General features: G+C 48.4%; 1 protein-coding gene and 1 pseudogene across 12 annotated transcripts in view; both read left to right on the top strand.

Moving 5' to 3' along the window:
- Nucleotides 1-1106: 1106 nt before the first annotated feature.
- On the top strand, nt 1107-5688 carry LOC103663310 (annotated as a pseudogene).
- A 5517-nt stretch (nt 5689-11205) lies between these two features.
- CDK20 (cyclin dependent kinase 20) overlaps nt 11206-23829 on the top strand; it is a 43606-nt gene continuing 30982 nt past the window's right edge. For 9 of the 12 annotated variants that reach the window (XR_005831874.1, XR_005831875.1, XM_040620351.1 and 6 more), the window contains exons 1-8: nt 11206-11488; nt 11926-12039; nt 14012-14200; nt 14428-14549; nt 14741-14803; nt 16076-16199; nt 16555-16710; nt 22663-22700. Coding sequence is in view for 9 of the 12 variants with exons in the window: in XM_040620351.1 (XP_040476285.1) it covers nt 11414-11488; nt 11926-12039; nt 14012-14200; nt 14428-14549; nt 14741-14803; nt 16076-16199; nt 16555-16710; nt 22663-22700 (881 nt within the window). In the remaining 3 variants the exon portion in view is untranslated. Of the gene's footprint in view, nt 11489-11925; nt 12040-14011; nt 14201-14427; nt 14550-14740; nt 14804-16075; nt 16200-16554; nt 16711-17816; nt 18816-22662; nt 23068-23829 lie in introns of those variants that run through there. The other 3 variants (XR_005831873.1, XM_040620354.1, XM_040620358.1) reach the window with 3 other exon arrangements.

Raw genomic sequence — 23829 nt, forward strand, 5'->3', positions numbered from 1 at the left:
CATAAAGTTTCCCACAAAGAAAACCCAGGAACAGATAGTTTCACTGGTTCATTCTAATAAATGTTTAAAGAAGTAGTAACATGAATCCTTCACAAACTCTTTCAAAAGAGAGAAGAGGGGGGACCACTTTCCAGTGTGTTCTATGAGGCCAGTATTCCCCTGATACCAAAACTAAACAAAGATATCATAAGAAAACTACAAACCAGAATCCTTTATGAATATGGATTTTTTTTAATTATAAAAAAAAAATACTAGCATAATGAAGCTAGTACCAGAAGAATGAGAAGACAGGCCACATACTAGGAGAAAATATTTGCAAAAGACATATCTGATAAAGGACTGTTACCCAAAATGGGCAAAGAAGAAACAATTCAACAAATACGATATACAAATGGTAAGCAAACATATGAAAAGATGCTTCACATCATGTGTCATTAAGAACTGCAAATTAGGGGCGCCTGGGTAGCGCAGTCGTTAAAGCGTCTGCCTTCGGCTCAGGGCGTGATCCCGGCGTTCCGGGATCGAGTCCCATGTCAGGCTCCTCCGCTGGGAGCCTGCTTCTTCCTCTCTCACTCGCCTGCTGTGTTCCCTCTCTCGCTGGCTGTTTCTCTGTCACATAAATAAATAAAAAATCTTAAAAAAAAAACTGCAAATTAAAGCGACAGTGAGATACCATGACACATCTGTCAGTGTGTGAAAATCAAAAACACCGACAACATCAAATGCTGGTGAGGATGTGGAGCAATTGTATTGCTTACGAGAAGGCAAAAATGGTGGAGCCACTTTGGAAGAAAGTTTGGAAGTTTCCTACAAAACTAAATATACTCTTACCATTCAGTTCAGCCACTGTGCTCCTGTTCTGGTTTCTCCCCAAACGAGTGGAAAGCTTTTGTCTAAACAACACCTGCAGATAGATGTTTATAGCAGCTTTACTCCATAATTGCCAGGACTCTTGGAAGCAACCAAGAAATCCTTCAGCAGGTGATTGGATAAATACACTTCAGCACATCCAGACAGTGGGATATTACTAAGTGCTGAAAAGAAATGAGCTAATCCACTTTTGTGCTACATGTCCTGGGCATCCGAGGTGCTGGTGGGCAGACATCATGGATTAGGCCAGGCAGTTCACTGAGCCAAGTCAGCAGTTCGTGAAGGACTCAGTTTGGCTGGTTGAAAGATGCACTAAACCTGATAGAAAAGAATTCCAGAAGATTGCCATGGCAACAGCAGTAGGATTTGCTAGATGGGATTCATTGGCCTTTTTTGTGAAATTGATCCATATCGCTATTAATAACATCATTGTTGGTGACTGAATACCTTTTAATTTTTTTAAGACTTATTTATTCATTTTAGAGGGAGAGACAGAGCAAGCGCAGGGAGGGGCAGAGGGAGAGAGACAGAAACTCAAGCTGACTCCTCACTGAACTCAGAGCCCAGTGCAGGGCTCGACCTCAAGATCCTGAGATCAGGGCCTGAGCCGAAACCAGGAGTCATTCGCTCAACCAACTGCACCACCCGGGGATACCTCTTCAGAAAAGTTTTTGATCTTGGGGGTTGGTGAACAAGTGAGGATTTGAGAAGCTCATGGAGTAAAAATTTGCCTGTATGTTTTGTGTTTTTCTTCATTTTTTTTTTTTGCTCCAAGATGTTTTATATATTAAAACAATTTCAAAATAAAAATAAATGAGCTATCAAACCATGAAAAGACATAAAGGAACCTTAAATGCATAATATTAAGTGAAAGAAACTAACCTGAAAAGGCTACGTACTGTGTGATTCCAACTCCATGACATTCTGGAAAAGCCCAAACTGTGGAGACAGTAAAAAGTTTGGTGGTTGCCAGGGATTAAGGAAAAGGTATGAATGTGATGAGGACAGGGGACTTCCAGGGCAATGAAACTATTCTATATAATACGGTAATGGTGGGTACATGCTATTATGCATTTGTCCAAATCCGTAGAACGTACAACACCAAAAGTAGTTCTTAATAGACTATAGACTTTGAATAATAATGAAGTGTTAGTGTTAGTTCGTTGATTCTAACGAATGTACCACTCTGAGCAGGATGGTGGTGGTGGAGGAAGCTGTGTATTTGTGAGGACAGGGAATATATGGGAACTCTGTATTTTCTCCTCAGTTTCATCGTGAATATAAAACTGCCCAGAAAAGGATGCTTTTCTAAAAAAGGGTTATACATAATGACTAAGTGAGATTTATCCAAGGAATGCAAAGTGGGTTCAAAATAAGAAAATCAAACAATGTAATATACCATATTAATAAAGGACAAATTCCACATGCTAACCTCAATAGACACAGGGGAAAAAATGCATTTGACAAATCCAAAACCCTTAACGGATATAAATAGCCAACAAAATGAGAATAGAAAGGAACTTCTCCAACCTAATAAAGGCATCTATGGAAATCCCACATTTATTATCATGCTTAATGGTGGAAGACTGAAGTTTTCTCCCTGATATCAGGAACAAAGATAACCATGTCTGGTTTCTCCACTTTTACTTAGCATTTTACTGGAGGTAAAATTAGACAAGAAGAAATAAAAGGCATCTAGATTAAAAGACATGTAAAACTATCTCCACTTATGGAGGACATGATTTTGTATACAAAAAACACCAAGGAATCCACATGAAAATGGTAAAAGCTAATAAAGGAGTTCAGCAGTGTTGCCCTGAAAACTGCAAAACATCAATGAAGGAAATTAAAGAAGATTTAAATAAGTAGAAAGGCATCCTATCTTCCTGGATTAGATGACTTAAAATGGCAAAACTCCCCAAATTATATACTGATTCATTACAATCCCTACAAAATCTAGTTCACTTTTTTTGTACTAATTAACAAGCTGATCCTAAAATTCATATGAAAATGCAAGGGACCCAGAATAGCCAAAACAGTCCTGAAAAACAGGGACAAAATTTAAAGATTCACATTTTCTGATTTCAAAATTTACTGCAAAGCTACAGTAATCAAGACTGGGTGATACTGGCATGATAGACAAACTAGTGGGATAGAATTGATAGTCCAGAAAAAAACCCATATACTATGGTCAGCTGATTTTTGACAAGCGTTCCAAGACAATGCAAAAAGAAAGAAATCATCCTTTCAACAGATACTGCTAAGACAACTGTATGTCCACATTCAAAATAATGAAGTTAGACCTCTGTCTCAAACCACATCAAAAGATGAACTCGAAATCGGTCAAAGACCTAAATATAAGAGCTAACCCTATGAAACTCTTAGAAAATAGAAGTCTTTGTGGTCTTGGATTAGTCAGTGGTTTCTTAGATATGATGCCTATAGCAAAAGCATCATATCTTTTTTTTCATTTATGCTTGAAATTTGAAATGAAATTCGTGCTTCAAAAAACACTATCAAGAAAGTGAAAAAGATGAAATTTGTGCTTCAAAGAATGCTGTCAAGAAAGTGAAACGGATAACTCCCAGAATAGGAGAAAATATTTGCGAATCATATATTTGGTAAGAATGTAGCATCCAGAACACATAAAGAACCCTTTCAAGTCAACAATATAAAAACAAATATCCCAGTAGATAATGGGGGAAAGGACTTGAACAGACATTTCCCAGAGAAGATGTACAAATGGCCTACAAGCACATAAATATATGCTCAACAGTATTGGTTATTAGGGAAATACAAATCAAACCACCTTATGCTTACTAGGGTGACCGAAATAAAAAAGATGGTCAATGTGTTGGCAAGGATGTGGGGAAATAGGAACTCTCATACACCTCTGGTGGGAACGTACACAGGTGCAGCCACTTCGGACAAGGTGTGGCAGCGACTCAAAGAGTTAAACGTGGTTACCATAGGGCCAGGCAGTTCCACCCCTACATGTATACCCAAGAGAACCGAAAACATAATTGCACACAAAAACTTGTACACAAATGTTCCTAGCAGCACTATAACAGAGCCAAAAAGTGGAACCAACCTAAATGTCCATCACCTAAGAAATGAATAAACAAAATGAGGTATTCCCATATGATGGATATGATTTATTCATAAAAAAGGAATGAGATACTGATACATGTTACAACATGGCTGAACCTTGAAAAATGCTAAGTGAAGAAAGTCAGACACAAAATGTCACATGTTGTATGATTTTATTTATATAAAATGTCCAGACTAGGCAAATTCATAGAGATAGCAAGTGGATTAGTGGTTGTCCAGGGTTGGGAGAAGACAGGAGAGGGGAATGACCGCTAATGGGGCGGGGGTCTTTTTGGAGGGTGATGAAAATATACCCTGGGTATTGGATAGTAGTGATGGTTGCAATCTTGTGAATATTTAAAAATTTTGTGAATATACCAGACATCACCTAAGAGTACACTTTAAAGGGGGGGAATATTATGGTATGTGAATTGTATTTCAGTTTAGAAAACAAAACAAAAAATTGGCCATACTTTTTTAGGCCTATCCCTGGACTCTATTCTGTTCCATTGATTTATGTATCTGTTTGCCTGCTATTACCACACTGTGGTGGTTACTGTAGCGATATACACTCCCTGCAATTGAGAAGGGTGTTTCCTCCCTTGAACTTTATTCTTCCTTTTCAGCACTTTTGAAAATAGCTATTCTAGGGGCACCTGCTGGCTCAGAGGGCGTGTGACTCTTGATCTCGGGGTTGTGAGCTCAAGCCCCACACTGGGTGTAGACATTACTTAAAAACAAACAAACAAATAAATAAAAACTAGCTATTCTAGTTTCTTTGCCTTCCCATCTACACCTTATAATGAGCTTGTGTACCTCTGCACACTCTTGGGGGTACTTGGTTGATAGTTTTGCTCAGTTCTTCTATGTCTTTGCTGATTTTCTGTCTCGTGGTTCTGTCAATTACTGTGATAGAAAACTGTAACTGAAGATATATCTATTTCTCTTTTCAGTTCTGTCAATTTTATTGCTTGGTGCATACACATTTTAGATTAAGTCTTCTTAATGAATTGACCCTTTTTAATAATTATAATGTTTCTCTTTGACACTGGTAGCTTTCTTTGTTCTGAAGTCTACTTTGCCTTATTTTGATAGAACCCCTCTGGCTGTCTTGGATTCGTGTTTATATATATATACATTTTAAAGGAAACTTTAAAATTTTAGAATAGTTTTAGATTTACAGAAAAACTGCAAAGATAATAGAGTTTGCATATGCCTAATGCCCAGTTTCTCCTATTAACATTTTATATTAATATGGTACATCTATCACAATTAATAAACAATATCGATACATTGTTATTAGCTAAAGTCCATATTTTATTCAGATTTCCTTAGTTTTTGATTTTTGTTTTTTTTTAAGATTTTATTTATTTATTTGACAGAGAGAGACACAGCCAGCGAGAGAGGGAACACAAGCAGGGGGAGTGAGAGAGGAAGAAGCAGGCTCCTAGCGGAGCAGGGAGCCTGATGCGGGGCTCAATGTGGGGCTTGATCCCAGAGCCTTGGGATCACGCCCTGGGCCAAAGGCAGATGCTTAACGACTGAGCCACCCAGGCGCCCCATCAGATTTCCTTAGTTTTATTTATTTATTTATTTATTTATTTATTTATTTATTTATTTATTAAAATTTTTAAATTATATTATGTTAGTCACCATACAGTACATCCCCGGTTTTAACCTAATGTGTTTTTTCTCTTCCAGGTTTCCATCCAAGATACCGAGTTTTAGTTGTTAATCTCTTTAGGCTCTTCTCAGCTCTGACAGTTTCTCAGACTTTTCTTATTTTGATGATCTTGACAGTTTCGAGGAGTGTTAGTCAAGTATTTTTGTGGATTGCCCCCAAGTTCGGCTTTTCCTGGTGTTTTTCTCATGGTTAGATGGAGGTCATGGGATTGCGGGGGTTGGCGGGTGGAGACCACAGAGGAAAGTTCTAGTCTTTCCACGTATCTGTGATACGTACCGTCAGCACAACTTATCACGAGTGATGTTGACCTTGATCTCCTGGCTGAGATGGTCTCCTGTCAGGTGTCTCCCCAGCATAGTCCTTGTACTCCCTTTCCATACTGTCCTCTGCCAGGAAGACACAATGTACCACCCGCACTAGGGGAGTCATGCGTACCTCCTGAGATCAGAGCATCTACATAAATTATTTTCTCCTGCATAAGATACTTTCCATTATCCCCCATCTGTTTATTTACTCAATCATTTATTTATATTGCTGTGAACCCATGGACATTTACTTTATACCTGGGGCTATAATCCAATACTACATTATTTATTTCGTTGGTTGAACCGTTTCAGCGTTGGCTGTGGGGAGCTCTTTTCGGTTGGCTCCTGTGCACTTTTTTCTGAAGCAGATTTTTACTTTCCATTTTCAGTATTGTCTGTGACTACTTTAAGAACCACTTCAAACAATGCTATAAGTTTTTCTTTCCAATATCAAACAATTTGGGTGACTCAGGTGGTTAAGTGTCTGCCTTTGGCTCAGGTCGTGATCTCCAGGTCCTGGAATCGAGCCCCACATCGGGCTCCAGCTCAGTGGGGGGTCTGCTTCTCCCTCTCCCTCTGCCTCTCCCCTTGCTTGTGGTCTCTTTGTCTTTCTCTCAAATGAATAAACAAAGTCTTTTAAAAAAAACAAATATCAAACAATTTTTAAAACCCAAGTAAAGAAGAATAACCTATCATATTCACCAAATATTAACCTGTTCTACTCCTCTTTTCACTCCCAGCATTCCCTGCTTTCTTCTGTTATCATCTCCCTTCTGTCTCAAGGACTTCCTTTAGCAATTCCTCTAGGTGAGGTCTGCTAACAACAAAATCTCTGTTTTCCTTCCTTTGAGAACGTCTTCATTTCCCTTTCATTTCTGATGGATTTTCTCCCTGGATATGGAATTCTTCTCTTAGCACCTGAAAAACGCCGTGCCACTTCTCTGGCCTCCATGACTTCTGGTGAGAAATCACAGCCACTGGAGACTTTGTGTTCTGTGGGCAATGTATCATCTCCCTATGGATGCTTTCAAGTGTTCTTCTTTTCCCTTTAGTGTCCAGAAATTTGATTTTGATGTTTCTGGGCATGGATCTCTTTGAGTTAATTCTGTTTGGGGTTCACTCAGCTTCTAAAATCTTTCCCCCAATATTTGTGAAGTTTTCTGTCATTATTTATTCTAATATTTTTTTCATCCCTGTGCTCTTTCTCCTCTCCTAAATGTTAGAAGCACTATTATTGTCCTACAGGTCCCTCATATTCCATTCTTCTTTCTTTCTTTCTTTCTTTCTTTCTTTCTTTCTTTCTTTCTTTCTTATTTTCAAGATTTTATTTATTCATTTGAGAGAGAGAGAGCATGAGGGGGGAGGCAGAGGGAGAGACAGGAGCAGACTCCGTGATGAGCAGGGAGCCAAATGTGGGGCTCGATCCCAGGACCTTGGACCATGACCTCAGCCATTACTATGTCCACAGTAATATAAATAAATGATTGAATAAATAAACAGATTGGGGATAATGGAAAGGTAGGTGTGTAACCAACTGAGACACCCACGTGCCCACTCCCTTCATTTCATTTTAGATTTTTAATTTAAAAAAATTTCATTGTGGGGGCGCCTGGGTGGCTCAGTCGGTTAAGCGTCTGCCTTCGGCTCAGGTCATGATCCCAGGGTCCTGGGCTCGAACCCCACATCCGGCTTCCTGCTCAGCGGGGAGTCTGCTTCTCCCTCTGCCTGCCTCTTCCCCACTTGTTCTCTCCCCTCTCTCACTCTCAAATAAATAAGTAAAATCTTTTTTAAAAATTGCATTGTGGGGAAAACAAATTACAGTTTACCATCTGAATCATTTATTTTGTTTTTTGAACCATTTTTAAGTGCACAGTTCAGTAGTGTTAAGTATATTTATATTGTTGGTCAACCAGTATCCAGAACTTTTCATTTGGTAAAATTGAAATGCTGTACCCATTAAACAATAGCTCCCTATTTTCTTCACCCCATTCCCTTTAGCGCCTAGCACTGACCAGTCCACTTTCTATTTCTATGAATTTGACTATTCTACATACCACATGTAAGTGGAATCCTACAGTGTTTGTCTTTTCATGACTGGCTTATTTCACTTAGCATAATGTACTCAAGGTCCATGCATGCTGTAACATGTGTCAGAATTTCCTCCCTTTTTAAGGATAAATAATATTCTATTGTACATATATACCACATTCTAAAATCTATTCATCTGTTGATGGACACCTGGGTTGCTTTCTCCTTTTGGCCATTGTAAATAATGCTAATATAAAAATAGGTGTACAAATATCTCTTCAGGATCCCACTTTCAGTTCTTTTGGATATATATACCCAAAAGTAGATTTTCTAGATCATATGGCAATTCTGTTTTTAATTTTTGAGGAACCACCGTGCTGTTTTCCACAGTGGGTCCACCATTTCACATGCTTTTGTGTCTAGCTTCTTAGGCTCAACATGGTGTTTATGATTCATCCATGTTGTTGCCAGTGGTGATGCTTCGTTCATTCTCATCACTCTGTAGAACTCCACTGGGTAAATATTCACAGTTTATTTATCCATTCTACTGTGGACATTTGGGTTGTTCCCAGGTTGGGCTATTAAAGAGTGCTGCTATGAACCTGTATGTCCTTTGGGAACATACCTATATGCACTTCTGCCAAGTTTAATTCCTAGGGGTGGAATTACTAGATTACATATGTGTATGTATGTATGTATCTATCCATCTATAAATATGTAAAAATCTCCACATGAGTTTGAAAAGATAGTATGAAACTGTTTAAAGTGGCTGTATGGACTTGCTCTCACATCAGCAGTGTATGAGAGTTCTGGCTGCTCGACGTCTTCACCAGCATTTGGTATTGTCTGTCTTTCTCATTTAAGTGGATTCTGGGTGGTTACAGTAAAATTCGGAGTTTTTAGATTTTATGTATTTATTTTATTTTTTAATTTTTTAAAAGATTTTATTTATTTGACAGAGAGACAGCCAGCAAGAGAGGGAACACAAGCAGGGGGAGTGGGAGAGGAAGAAGCAGGCTCCCAGTAGAGCAGGGAGCCCGATGTGGGGCTCGATCCCAGGACCGTGGATCATGCCCTGAGCCGAAGGCAGATGCTTAACAACTGAGCCACCCAGGTGCCCCTATTTATTTATTTTAGAGAGAGAGCACGAGTGAGGGGAGGGAGAGGGACAAGCAGACTCCCTGCTGAGCACGGAGCCTGATGCAGGGCTCAGTCCCACAACCCTGAGATCATGACCTGAGCTGAAATTAAGAGTCGGATGTTCAACCGACTGAGCCACCTGGCATCCCAGTAAAATTGTTTTAATTTGAAATTTCCTGGTGACTAGTGAAGTTAGCACAGACCTTGTCAAGTATTTATTGGCTATTTGGGTATTGCCTTTTGTGAAGTGCCTACTCCAGGTTTTGCCCATTTTTCTGGTAAGTTTGTCTGCTTCTTACTTATTTTTTATGAATTCTTTATAAGTTCTAGATAGGAGCCTTGGTCATATATATGTATTTCGGTATCTTCTCCCTTTCCGTGGCTTTCCTTTTCACTCTTTAGTGGTATCTTTTGAAGGACAGATGCTCTTACTATTGATAAAGTCCAATTTCTCATGTTAGGGCTTTCAATTTCCCTTTTAGTGCTTTCCATAACTTCTTTAAGAAAAATCTTACCTAACCCAAAGTCATTAAGACATTCTGTTTTCTTCCAAAACTTCATTGTTTACCTTCAGTATTTAGTTCTGCAGTCCATCTGGGATCAGTTTTTGTGTATGGTGTGAGGTTTGGGTCAATATACATTTTTTCCTCATATGACCTTTCAAATGACCCAGTACTAGTTTTTGAAGACCATCCTTTTCCCATGCCACATCCATTTCCTCACCATTTTTAATAGCTACAAAATAGTCCATTCTAAAGCACTCCCATAACTTATCTACCCATTCTTCCATGGGATATTTGGGTTATTTTCTGGCCTCTGCTATCATCAAACAGGGTGAATATCTTTGTTTGGACATCAAGGCATTCTTCTGCAATTTTTAAAACAAAGGTGGAACTTCTGAGCCAGAAAATACTTACCTTTTTGAAAAATTAATAAACGATACAGTTCAAAACTCCAAGAATACAAAGAGTGAAAAGTTTACCTCCTACCCTGTCCCCAGTCCTTGCAGTCCCTCCACCAGGTCACTGCAATTATGAAATCTTGAGTATCTTTACAGATACCTTGTAATGGATGAACAGGTATTAGTTAGGTTTTTTTCTTTTCCTTACACAGCTAGGGGCACACTGTATGCTCTGTTCTGCATCTTGCCTTTTTAACTAAACAATGTATCTTAGAAGGCTTCTTATGACTGCACATAAAAAAGCATCAGGCCACATACTCCACTGGATGAGTGTGCCACCATTTAGGCGGTCTCCTACTGATGGACATCCGTGGTGTTTCCAGTTTTTTGCTGTTCACTCGGTGCTGCGATGAGTAACTTTGCACACGTCACGTGTTCTCACATGTGTGCAGTATATCTGCTGGGGAATTTCTAGAAGTGGCCTTGCTGAGTCCAAGGATATGTATCTGTAACTTACCAACATTGCCAAGTTACACTCCCACCAGCAATGTATAAGAGCTCCTGTTTTCCCACAGCCTGGCTAATGGATTAGATCTGGGATCATTAGTCATTTGATAGGTGGAAAACTGTAGATTATTTTGCATTTATCTTGTGTGTGAGACTGAGCATCTTTTCAGGGGTTTAAGAGCAACTTGTGTTTTTTGTCCACATCCTTTGATGGTATGGACTTCTTCAGAATCACTCATGCAAATTCCTTCAAATGTTACCTCATGAGAAGCCTTAGACGTGGACTTTCTGGTCAGAGTTCGAACTTTTTAAAAGATGTCTCTACGCGTTGCCAGCTGACCTTCCAGAAGGGAGGCCCCACCCACGTTCCTTCCACAACTTGGCCCTAGGCCAGGCTCCCATCATCACTGGCCCCAGAGTGTCCTTGAAGCTGGCATGACCAGCTACAGGTGAGGATCCTGGCCTGGTGGGACGGAGCTGGCCCCGCCTCTCCAGGAGGCCCCGCCCTGTCGCCAGGAGCCCCCGCCCCAGACGCGTAGCCCCGCCCCCACCTGCGATGCCTTCCTATCGCGACCGCGCGGCCCCGTCCCGCCCCCCTGGCCGCGAAGCCCCACCCTCAGGCGCGGCGGCTCCGCCCCCCGCTGCGTGCCCCGGCGTCGCTGGTCACGTGATGTCTGGAGTGCGGGGAGGGGCTACTGGGAGCCATTGCGCCCTCCGCGCGCTATGGCTTCCCCCGAATATAGTGGGCTGCGGCCTGGCCGCGGGGAACAGGCGAAGGCATAGACGAGGCCCGGACGCCGTCCGCAGCTGCCGGCGCCGGGAGGCAGCTCGTTGCTAGGCAGCCGCGTGGGGCCAGCGGGGAGGGGCGGGGCCCGCGGGGGCGCAGGCATGGACCAGTACTGCATCCTGGGCCGCATCGGAGAGGGCGCGCACGGCATCGTCTTCAAGGCCAAGCACGTGGAGGTGAGCCGGGCGCGGTGCGGCGCGCAGGCCTGCCCGCTCAGCTTCCAGCAGTTCCTGGCCGAGACACACCCCGTTTTCCCGCCCCACGTCTGCACCGCTGCGCCAGCCGCCCCGCTACGTGGTGTGCGCCCACCACTTCGGCCCCCTTCAGGGGGTGCCGTCCAGGTTGCGGTCAGCTGCCCAGCCACCCGCGATGCCACCGCAGTCGTCCCGCGAGTGCCCCGAGGAGCGTGGCGTCAAAGTCTGGGCGCTGTTCGCGCAGCGCCGCAGCAGCTGGGTCCCAGGCTAGATCTGATTTCCCTCCAGAACGGGGTGGGGGCGCTTCCCACTCCCCCAAGGGCCTTGGGCCTCTGCGACCCCCCACATGACACCTGTCCCGAGGCGCACGCCCTTCCCCACCCCGGGATGGGTGGCAGTGTCAGCGTTGTGTCCCGCAGACTGGAGAGATCGTGGCGCTCAAGAAGGTGGCCCTGCGGCGCCTGGAGGATGGCATCCCCAACCAGGCCCTGCGGGAGATCAAGGCCCTGCAGGAGATCGAGGACAATCAGCACGTGAGTTGGTCTGGGCTCCCTGTGCTCCTCCTGCACCCCTCCCTTACTCCTGTCTTAACCACCTTGGCCCCCACTTAAGTCATTCTGCACCCATTCCCTCTTACCCCCTTATTTCTTCCTGTACTCATAATTCATTCATTTATTCACTGACTTCTTTTCATCAAACATTTGGTGATTTGTAATGATGATGATAACTGCCTCTGTTGAGTTCTGTTTTGTTCCACAGGCTGGGTTAACTGTGTTAGGTTCGTTGTCATTCTGAGTTGCTGCTCTGCAAGGCCAGTTTCAGGATCTCCCGTTCTTCTCGGGCCAGGGGAGGAGGCTCGTCCACCAGCTGTGGGCACGCAGCTGGTCCGTGGAGGCTTTGGCTGGGGTCTGATTGAGGAGTCCAGATGTTCTAACCTGGGGTCCACCCGTAGGCCCTACCCTGTGCTGGGCATGGGCCCCGAACCAGCTTCTGATAACTTAAGTGCAGTAGGGGAGATGCACAGAGAAGGCAGGGCCCACATGGCCTGGTTCGTCTGTGATGGGACTGGAGGTGCTATGGGCACACGGGGAGAGAGACATACACCCCCAGCCTCATTGCTCTTCACCATGCTTTCTCTCATCCCTGGGGAGTGACATTTGTGTCGTGCTCCTGCTTGTCTGTTATCCTCTGGAGTTTTCTATGATACATTGGATATATGACAAAAGCATGTTGTAAAACTGTTTATAAAACACATCTAAAAACTTGTCATCCTAGTTTTGTACGAAAACGTGTGTGTATATATATATGAGAATATGTGTTAGTACACGCCATAACTGTTGTAAAGTCTGACAGAATGTACTGTAAGGTTGATTGTAGGTGATAGGCTGTTTCTTCTGTTGTTTGTTTTGTAATTCTGTGTATTATCTGAATGTGTGTGATCTGTGCAATGATCGTGTGCTACCTTCAAAGTCTGAAAACCAGCAATAAGTCTGTTTGCATTTTTTTGAGGGCAGTCCAGGGACGTGCAGACAGCCCACGTGCGGGAGAGGTGGAGGGCCCGTAAGAAGGCGGGTGACAGGGCCCCTCAGCTCGAGTCGGCAGCCCAGAGTGTTCAACCGTAAAACCCTCCGGAGTTGAGCCCTCGCCACCTTCCAATCTTACCGGAGCCAGTGCAGCCGCTTCCTCACTGTGCTCCTCTCCCCACTGTCAACAAGTGTGGATGGAATCCACTTCCTCGCTTGAAAAACCCACTGGCTTTTCTTCACACAGAGAACTCCAGCCCCTCTCTTCATTCATTTCACATAACTTCTGAAGTGTCTCCTGTGACACCGTCCAGGCCACAGAACCGAGCAAATGTCCTTCCCCTAGAGGATCCTACATGCTCTCGACCCCCCAGCCTCCTACCTGTTCCCACGTTGGGTCTTTGTGCTTGTGGTCCCTCGGCCCTCAGCTCCTTCCCACATCCCTGCGTTACTGACCCCACCCGTTTTATTCTCTGTCCTCAGAACCTGGACACACCCTGGCGGTTTGCTTTCTCATGTGTTAGGTGTGTGTGTCCCTGTGCTGTGAGCTCCTTAAAGTCATTAGGACCTGCCAGGCCTTGCTCCTGCTCACTGCTGTGCTGCCTAGTCCCTGTGACCCGTGGGCCCTCAGGAAGTATATGTGATGTGTCTCCTGATGCTGGGGTTTCATGGCCCTAGAGGAAACCAGAGGAGACCTGTGCTGTGTGTGTGAGAGAGAGAGGGTTGCCCCCCAGGTGATTTCCCAGTTCCTGCCGTAGGTGACCTTCCTTAGACCTCCTTTTCCCTGAGTGTGAGTGCGGTGTTAGATGGGGACCTGCCTTCTCTCCAGAGAGGGGAGCCAATAGAGAGCTCAGAACTCCTTTCTGAGCTCAGATCTCGCATCACCTCTGCCTGCCTTGTCCTCTGTCAGGGCAAGGGCTGGGGGTCCCAGAGACGGTCTGAGCAATGTGGGTCCAGGGGTGACGGGATGCCTGCCCCGCAGGTGGTGCAGCTGAAGGCCGTGTTCCCGCACGGCGCAGGCTTTGTGCTGGCCTTCGAGTTCATGCTGTCAGATCTGGCTGAGGTGGTGCGCCACGCCCAGAGGCCACTGGTCCAGGCACAGGTCAAGAGCTACCTGCAGATGCTGCTCAAGGGTGTCGCATTCTGCCATGCCAACAACATCGTGCATCGGGTCAGTCTCTGCATGGGCTGTGGCGGGACCTACGGGGCCAGCCCTTGAAGAAGGCGTGGTCAGAGGGGGTCAGAGAGAATAGGACCTGTGGTGTGGCCACACCACAGAGTAAGTGGCCCTGGAGAGGGTGGGGGCCTGGGCTGACCCATGTGCTTAGCCTTCCAAGCTCACGTCCCAAGGTCCTCTGGGGGATCTGGAGGAACTGATGCTTCCTTTGGTGCTCTCAGGACCTGAAACCGGCCAATCTGCTCATCAGTGCCTCAGGCCAGCTCAAGATAGCGGACTTTGGCCTGGCCCGGGTGTTTTCCCCAGATGGCAGCCGCCTCTACACACACCAGGTGGCCACCAGGTAGGGAAGGCCAGTTCCCAGGCAGGGCTTGGCAATGGACGGGCCCCATCCTTCTCACTGGGGATGAGGTGCTTCTGAACCTTCAATTCAGACATTGGTTGTGGGTCTGATGTGGGGCTGGGGTGACCTATTCAGGCAGCCTTCTGGCAGACCAGCCACCTGGTTGTGACTTCCCGCCCTCCTCCTCACAGGTGGTACCGAGCCCCTGAGCTCCTGTACGGCGCTCGCCAGTATGACCAGGGCGTTGACCTGTGGTGAGGCTCCTGTGGGCTGGGCGTGGGGGAAGGTGGGTTATGGAGTCACCTTTTTCTCCTGGGCTTTGGGGTTGCTAAGCTATTTGGGGGTGTCTTCTGTGAACTATAGGTTGCCTTGGGGTGTCTTCCCTGGTTGGGCTGTCTGAGGAGTTTGGTGTCAGTTTTCCTCTCTACGACATTTTTGAGCTGGGTGGGGATTAGGTGTGATCAGAGTGGGAAGCTTCCGGGCTGGAGTGGGGGAGGTGGTGTGAGGCTCAAGGCGTATGGATCATCTACATGAGTGTATAGGGGTTGCATATATCCCAGGAGGTGAGCTATCCAGAGGCCTGGGTCCCTGAGTGTGAAGGCTCGAAGCCTTTATTTGGGGTAGGATGATTTGCACAAGCTCAAGAGCTTGAGATGTAGGGGCTGTTTTGGAGGTCTGCCCCGGAAGGCGAGGAGTGTAAGGTGGTGGCTGTGTGTCCCAGAAATTGAGGCTCTGAGAAGTCTCAGAACTAGTGAGGGTGTCACTGTGTTTTCTAGGGTTGAGGCCAGTGAGCTGTTTAGTAGGGGGATATGTTCTGTGTTCTAGGCTTGTGGTCTTTGTTTACGAGTCTGTATTCCTAGATATGAAGCATCTGTGCTGTTTGTGGTTCCTTGGCCCCAGTATGAGGTGTGGGTGCTATGTGGGAAGATCTGTGTCCTTAGCGTGAGGTGATGGAGCTGGTGGCAGGAGATCTTTGTCTATAGTGTGAGGTGATAGAACTGGGGTTAGGGAGATCTGGGTCCCAGTGTGAGGTGACAGAGATGATGGGGGGAGACCTGTGTCCTGGTGTGAAGTGGCAGAGCTGGTGGTAGGAGATGTGTGTCTGGTGTGAGGCAACGGAGCTGGTGTGGGGAGATCTATGTCCTCGTGTGAGGTGACAGAGCTGACGTGGCAGATCTGTGTCCTGGTGTGAGGTAGCAGAGCTGGTGGTGGGAGATCCTGTGTCCTTGTGTGAGGTGATAGGTGACAGAGCTGACGTGGCAGATCTGTGTCCTGGTGTGAGATGACAGAGCTGGTGGGGGGGAGATCTATGTCCTTGTGTGAGGTGACAGAGCTGACGTGGGCAGATCTGTGTCCTGGTGTGAGGTGGCAGAGCTGGTGGTGGGAGATCTGTGTCCTTGTGTGAGGTGACAGGCGACAGAGCTGGCGTCAGGAGATCTGTGTCCTGGTGTGAGATGACAGAGCTGGTGGGGGGAGATGTGTGTCCTGGTGTGAGATCTCTGAGCTCTTTGGGTCTGTATCCACAGGGCTGTGGGCTGCATCCTGGGGGAATTGCTGAACGGATCCCCTCTCTTTCCTGGGGAGAACGATATTGAACAGCTTTGCTGTGTGCTTCGAATCTTGGGCACCCCCAGCCCTCAAGTCTGGCCGGTTTGCAAGGGTTCCCAGTGGGGAGGGGTGGGGGCAGGTGTCCTCCCTTCCCCTCAGTAGCCAGGACCACCCTTTCCTGCACCTTTTCCTCATGGCCCCATGCCTCCTTGACCACCCATACCACTGTCCTGGCCTCCCTCGGGGGCTTCTCCCTTTCTGTCCTGCTGGATGCCTGAGGCTAGGTCCTGTCCCTTCTCTCCCAGCACACTTGCACTTCTCACCAAGCTGGGTATGGCACAGGTACCTGAGTCAGGGAGGGGATGTGGGATTTCAGGAGTGACAGCAGGAGTGGGAGCCGCGGGCGAGAGTGAGCAGGTGGGCCATAGCGAGCAAGAACTAATGACAGTGGTTCTAGGAGATCACAGAGCTGCCCGACTACAACAAGATCTCCTTCAAGGAGCAGGCGCCCGTGCCCCTGGAGGAGGTGCTGCCCGACGCGTCTCCTCAAGCCTTGGACCTGCTGGGGCAGTTCCTCCTCTACCCTCCGCGCCAGCGCATCTCAGCCTCCCAGGTACGGTGACCCACTTTCCCTGATACCCCTCACTCAGGACCCGCAATCCCGAGGTTGAAGCCCCTCAGGACTGTGATGGGTTGGAACAGAGCCCAGGGGTCACAGGCAGGTCAGGGGGCCCATGCCTACCTTGCAGAAGAGTGCATCTGTGTTATCCCTCATCCCTTCAACAGATACTCACTCTGCATGATAAACTCCCGCTATCATCCTGGGCCCTGAGGGTGGGGTGTTGGGACTGACTTTGGGGGAGTGCAGGTTTAAGCATGAGAGAAATGATGAGCAGAGGTCTGGCAAGGGGGACCCAGAAGGGTGGGTTGTGTGGCAGGGAAGGAGGGGGAGGACCATGGGCTGATGGCCAGTAGTGCCAGGGCCTCTGCCTTGGGTATACCTGTGTCCCCAGCCTCATGGCTGCCGTTCCCTTCCCACCCTCAGCACTGGCATGGCCCCTGGTGAGTTCTCACGTCATCGGCTCCTCTAAAGTGGGCCAAGGCCATCCGACCGCTTCCTGCAGTCTGGTAGCCCCTGCACACTACCCCACCCCGCCATTGCCTGCTTCTGCCCATTCAGTGTGTCCTCCACCTGGCAAGCCGCCTAAAACCCCCTGCAGGGCTCTCCTGTGACCCCCTCTCAGAGCAGAAGCCCAGGTCCTAGGGGCCAACGGGTGTCACACACTTGGGGCCATCACCTCCTTGGCCCTGCCAGCTCCTGCCCCTTTGCTCATTCCCCCTTGGGCTCCAGGCGCACTCCATGTCCTTGGGCCTCACCCGTGCATCTCTCTGCTCGAGCATCGCTTTGCAGGCCTGCAGCCTCTCCAGCATCCCTCACCCCCTTGCTGTCTCTTCCACAGCCCTAGTCATGTGATGCACCCTGTATCTTCCTTTATCTTGTTGGTCACCTGCACCCCTGACTCGTGGAAGACGTCACGAGGGCAGGTTCTTTGTTCTGCCAGCCTCCGGAACAGTGTTCAGATGGTGAACACTCAGAGATGCTGTGGGAGCGAGCCTCAGGAGGGCAGTGCTCAGGTCCTCCCTCACAGGGAAGAGAGCTGAGGCGGGGACGGGGAGGTGACTGATTTCCTTCTGCTTTCCCTTGCTTGCTGCCCCCAGGCCCTCCTGCACCAGTACTTCTTCACGGCTCCCCTGCCTGCCCACCCCTCGGAGCTGCCGATTCCCCAGCGCCCAGGGGGACCTGCCCCCAAGGCCCACCCAGGGCCCCCCCATGTCCATGACTTCCACGTGGACCGGCCTCTCGAAGAGTCACTGTTGAACCCGGAGCTGATTCGGCCCTTCATTCCAGAGGGCTGAGACGCTGGGCCAGCCCTGTTGTCCTGCTCCCCAAGTCCCCAGGCTTCTTGTTCTTCTGCATAGCCTGACTCGACCTCCCATGGCCTCTACCCAGCCACACTCAGTCCACTCCATGCCTGGTCCTGCTCCCAGCCAGGTGATGAGGATGTCCAGCTCCAGCAGAGGAGACCTGCAGCTTGCACTGTCGGCTTCCGTTCTGCGTGCTGCTGACCTACCCATCAGAGGGAGACAGTGGGCTCCGGGGCTGTGCCTGCCATGGTGCTGGTTCTCCAGGCTCTGCCTTCCCAGTCAGGGACGGTCCTGGGAGAGCCGTCTAGGGGAGTGCAGAGGGTAAGATGTCCTCACACTGAAACACAGGTGGGAGGGCAGGTTTGTTTTGGTTTTGTTTTCAGAGGCATTAAAAGCTAGTTCAGTTTCAAGATTTATTATGAAAAGCCCAGGTAGTTCTGCCTGATGTCTGCCCCTCTTCCCTTCCTATTCAGGGAAGTGGCCGGGGTGGCATCAGTTCATGGCCCCTTCTTCTCCTGCTTCCCTATTCAGGGAAGTGGCCCCATTCATGGCTACTCTGGTCCTGAGGGTTTCATACAGTGCTCTCATTTGGAGGTGAGGTGGCAGGAGTTAAGCCCAGGGATGGCTCAGGTTGGGCACCTATCAGGTTTAAGCTGGTTTACCAACATCTCTACCTTCAGGATAAGGTTGAGCCAGGACCAGACGTATCCCCTCCTTAGATAAAGAGCAAGTAAGGAGATAGGCATTCCTGGAACTCATGTCTTAATTTAGTAAATCCAAATACAAGCCCAATCAGCCCTTGTTTGTTGTCTAGTAAGATTTGATAAGCTGTTTCTACAGTTTGTATCAAAATAAAAGGGTTTAGGCAGAAGAGGAGAAAAAGGAGGGAAGGACTCACTCTGTTAGACCTAAGACTTAGCATAGGGCTCAACAATTGGGACAGTGCAGCCTTAGTTCAGGAAGAATTAAAAACAGAGCAGAGAAACTTAGCAAGAGAAACTTGAGGGATGTGTGCCTGTTTCTCCAGCCGCATCTCCTGTCAACTCTAAGCTGCAGTCTGGCTACCTTCTGGGAGTTCTGAGCTCCGTATAAATTCCAGCCTGTACCCGCAGCTCGACCGCTGACCCTGACTTTGAATGTCAAGGTCAGAGTGAAGCTGGGTGTCACGGCCAGGGTGAGGTTCACTGTGAGGGTTACGGTGCCAGGGTCAGGTGAAGGTAGGCGTTTCGGTAGGATAGATGGCAGATGATAGCAGGGTTGAGGGTTAGAAGCAGGGCGAGGTTGGAGGGGAGGGTCAGGGTCAAGGTAAGGGTGAGTGTCACGACCAGGGGCGGCTGGACCCTGGTAAAGGAGAGGACCTTGTCAAAGGCCAGGTTGAGAGAGTGTAAGCGGTGGGGCCGAAATGCAGGACAGGGCAGTCACTGGCAAGGGTGGGGGCCGGGGCTGGGGAGGTGCTCGCCTCAAGGTCCCTGGCGTGAGGGTCAGTGCAGGAGTAGAGGTCAGGGCGAGGGCCAAGGGGGTGGTCAGAGGCAAGCGGAAGGTTGGGGAGAAGCGGGGCGGACTGGCTACTGCATATGCTGGATGGCTGGAAGAGGATTGACTCAGAAGATCCGGAGCAGTGCAGGCTGGGTGGGCGTAGTCTGCACGGCGGAAGCGCGGTAGTCGGGGCGGGGCTTGGTCTGAGGGGCGGAAGCGCGGTGGGCAGGGCGGGGTCGGCCTGCGGGGCGGAAGCGCGGTGGGTTGGCCGCGGTTTGGTTGAGTGGAGCGGAAGCGTGGCAGGGTGGGCGGGGTTTGGCCTGTGGGGCGGAATTGCCATGGGATGGGCGGGGCTTGGCTGAGTGCGGCGGAAGCACGGTGGGATGGGCGGGGTTTGGCCTGCGGGGCGGAAGTGCGGTGGGATGGGCGAGACCTGGCCAAGTGAAGCGGAAGGGCGGTGGGATGGGCGGAGTTTGGTCAGCTTGACGCAAGCGTGAGGGAAGCGCGGCGGGATAGGCGGGGTTTGGCCTGCAGGGCGGAAGCGCGGTGAGGTGGGCGGGGCTTGGCCGAGTGGCGCAGAAGCGTGTAGGAGGCGTGGCGGGAGGGAGGGGCCGGGGTGGCGGAGCGAGATGGAACCTCGGCTTGGGCCGCACGAGCTGCTCCACGTTTTCTCCTTCCTGGAGGCCCGAGACCTGCTCTGCGCCGCACAGGTGGACAAGGTAGCGCGCTTGGTCGGGGCGGAGGCAGGGCTGGCTCCACGGTCCCCGAGTGCTCACGGCTGGCCCCGCTCTGGGCTTGGTTCCCCATTTGGGAGGCGGTGTCAGGCGGCCCTGATGCCGTGGTCGGCAGAGGGCGCTCGCGGCCCCGGGGGTGGTGATCTGGGCGGCTTTTGGGGGAGCAATGCTGCAAGCCGCCGGCCTCTGGCAACGCTCAGACGCTGCTCGGTTCTCCTGCAGCGGGCGCCCTGCCATCAGGCTTCACTGCTAAGATGGGCTTGAGCACCGGTTTCCTTGCTCCTCCCATCTCTTCTGGATAATTCTGGAATTTCTCTCCTGGGGCCTGCTTGGGAAGCCAAGATTTTCCTGAGTGGCACGCCCGCTGCGCCCAGGACGCTCGCACACCTGCAGCCTGGCTGTCCGTGCCCTGGGCTTGTTGAGTGCATCGGTCTGCACCTGGGCCCCGTGTGCAGCTGCGCTGAGCTCTTCTTAGAGCTCCACGCAATTTAACTGAGTGTATAGCATATTTATTTAACGTCTGCTTTTCCCCTTACCGAGATTCATTATCCAGATCAAGGTTGTCTGTGTTTTGCGTCATGTGTCTCTAGCAGCCAGTGAATTTCTTGGCGTTTAGTGTACCCTCTGTAAATACTTGCTGAGTAAATGAGCTTTGTTAAGTAACCTAAAATGCATTTGTTGGCCCTAAAAATGAAACCGCCAGTTATTTTGCCACCAAAAATGTGTTTATTTGGGAATAGCAGAGAATTGCAGTTTGGGACAAGCAGCTTACAGTAAAACCATAGTCCAGAAAACAAAGGCCAGGAGGCTTCTTATATAGAAGTGTTGTGAAGGCTGTTGTAAGCTAAAGGTCCCCTGGAGGAGCTGGGAGCTGGAAGTGTAGTGGCCTCTCTTAGGCTGGGCTGTTGCTGGGGCAGGAAATCTTACTCCCTCTGGGATGGTAAAGTAGTAGTCAAACTAGTATCAATTTGCAATGTGCATCTTTTCCTATGGGGTCTGCACTTGACAAGTGCTGTGGTCTGAAGAGTCCCCCACTGCTGGTCTCCTGAGGTTTTCCTTATTAATTTTCACACATTATCGTATCATTTTACAGAAGGATCAATAGCAGATTTTTTTCGCAGACTTCTATTTGAATTTTATAACTCATTTAAAATGTGTCACGTAAAACCCCGCGTTTTTATCCCCTTTTTTTTACCAGTAAGGAAACTGAGGATCACCCACGTAGTCCCATACAGGGCTGGAATTGGATCCCTGGCTGTTTTCCCGGCAGCAGACTAGGGATACTACAGGGGCAGAGTTTGAAAGGAGGGTGACTTATACCATTGGATAGCACCAGCTTTTCTGGGACATAGTTTCCCCCTTAGGTAAGATGAGGTCAATGATCTTTGCCTCACGGTGCCCCTATAAAGGGCAGGATCTAACAGAGGGATCCTCAAAGGTGGGTAGTATTTTTCAGGTTATATTACACATTATACTTTGTATTTGGGAAATAAGTTCTCAGTTGGGTTTTGAACTGGGAGTTATAGAAAAGGAAAATGTATAAATCTTCTTACCTGACTTGATTTTGGCAAAATACAAATATTACGTTCCTTCCAAAAATACCGAGGAACTTTGATCTAGCAGATGACCAAAGGCTGTGGAAGTGGGGGCCTGGGCTCAGAGGAAGGTGGTTCCTTCTGCCATGGATCAGAAAGCCAGTTTCTGGAATGGGGCCTTCAGTGGAGCTGGACCGCAGACAGCTCTACAGTGGTTCCCACCGAAGCTGTGTGGGCTTCAGAATCAGGCTGGCCTAGGCTGGAGAGGCCAGGGAGGCCTAGAATGCAGCTGTGGGAATGAGGGAGGGCAGGCATGGCACTCTGGTCCCCTCCTGGGACTGACGCTGAGCCTCTCCCAGATGCTTCTACAGGGCAGGTTATGGAGCAGGGCTGACGATGTGTCCCCCCCCCCCCACGCCCCCAGGCGGCTGTTCAGTTCCACCATCTTGGCATCTCTGGGACACCCTCTAGGCCAGTGCAGCAGCCATTCTGGGGCCTGTTGCTCTACCCTCCTTTCCAGTTCTGACGGCAGCCGATGATCCTCCTGAAACAGTGTAACCCTGCCGCTCCTCCAGCCGCAGTTCCCGAGGGCTTCTCACAGTTCTTGCCAATAGGCCTTTGGGATTTAGGACTTAGCAGATCTCCAGCTCCTTTCCCCAGAACCGTATACTCCAATTATGGCAGAATACTCACTCTTTTTTTCACACTTGAGACAATGCTCGGGTAGTCCTGTCTCTCCCTGGAGTACTTCAGCCACTGGGGACTTGATCAGTAGTCACTTATGAGCCCCTTGGCTCTGATTTAGCTCTCTGCCCCTTCTGCAGTGCCCAGCAAGCTGGGTGCCAACTGCACATTGACCGACCAGACATTCTCTTCTCTGTGCTCTTGTTCTAGGTCTGGAATGAAGTTTCAATGACCAAGGAACTGTGGAGGTGAGTGAAGGAAAGGCCAGACATGGTCAGGGGAGTGTCCCACAAAGGTGAGGAGTGCACTGGAGAAGAGGTTTGAGCACTGTTTCTGGCGTTGATGAGTACACGAGAAGGGACAGTCCACAGCACTTAGCAGGACCCCCCCCCCCCCCGGTTAGGTGTGTAATACTCTTTCTTTTTAGTGGTATGTTGAAATGTAAGAGTTTTATTAATTGAATGGGAGATTGATATACGGCAGGAGTACCAAACTCAGGGGCAGAAATGTACAGGAAATGCATACAGCCGGCTGACAAGACAAATCAAACTACTTTTCATTTGAGCTCATCTGTGGTGTAACAACATAGCTGTATAAGCACATACGATTTTAGAATTTAAAAAAAAAGAAAATCAGGGGCGCCTGGGTGGCCTAGTCAGTTAAGTGTCTGCCTTCAGCCCACGTCATGATCCCGGAGTCCTGGAAGGGGCTTCGGCTCCCTGCTCAGTGGGAAGTCTGCTTCTCCTGCTTCTCCCTCTCCCTCTCCCTCTGTAACACCCCCCCCCCCCCCCCGCTGGAACTTTACATCAAAAACTAGGGATGTACTGTATGGTGACTAACATAATAGAAAATTATTATTAAAAAATTAAAATTAAATTTGAAAATGAAAAATATTTTAGTCATTATTATGTTTTTCTTTCTTACTCATTTTCCCTTTGGAACCTGACTTTTGTCCCAAGAAAGGAGGCAGATCGTCGGTCTCTTGCTGAATATAAGACAGACTATAGCCTTGACTGTCAGCTGGGAGCCGTATTTAGTTTTAGCCCCTACAGCTGTTCACACAGGAAGGGCTGCCAAACATGGAGGGAATCTTTGCTGGATGGGTTTTGTTTTCAGGACAACTATGCATTGAGATCCTTGAGAATTCCGGAATGCAGGTCTTGCCGTATTCAGTGTTCAGTGTCTTACAGTACCTGATGCTTTTCGTTCACTTATCACTAGTGATATTGGAAAAATGATACTAATCCCCTTCATTAGTTTTGAAGAGAACTTTTGTTTTATTTCCATCTTTACATTTTGGGGAATGAACTCTAGATAGAACATTCATTTCTGGAAATTGATTTCTCTGTAGGGAATGGACAAGATTATGTCCTGCCA

Source organism: Ursus maritimus, unplaced genomic scaffold (assembly GCF_017311325.1).
Source record: "Ursus maritimus isolate PB19 unplaced genomic scaffold, ASM1731132v1 scaffold_34, whole genome shotgun sequence".
Classification (NCBI taxonomy): domain Eukaryota; kingdom Metazoa; phylum Chordata; class Mammalia; order Carnivora; family Ursidae; genus Ursus; species Ursus maritimus.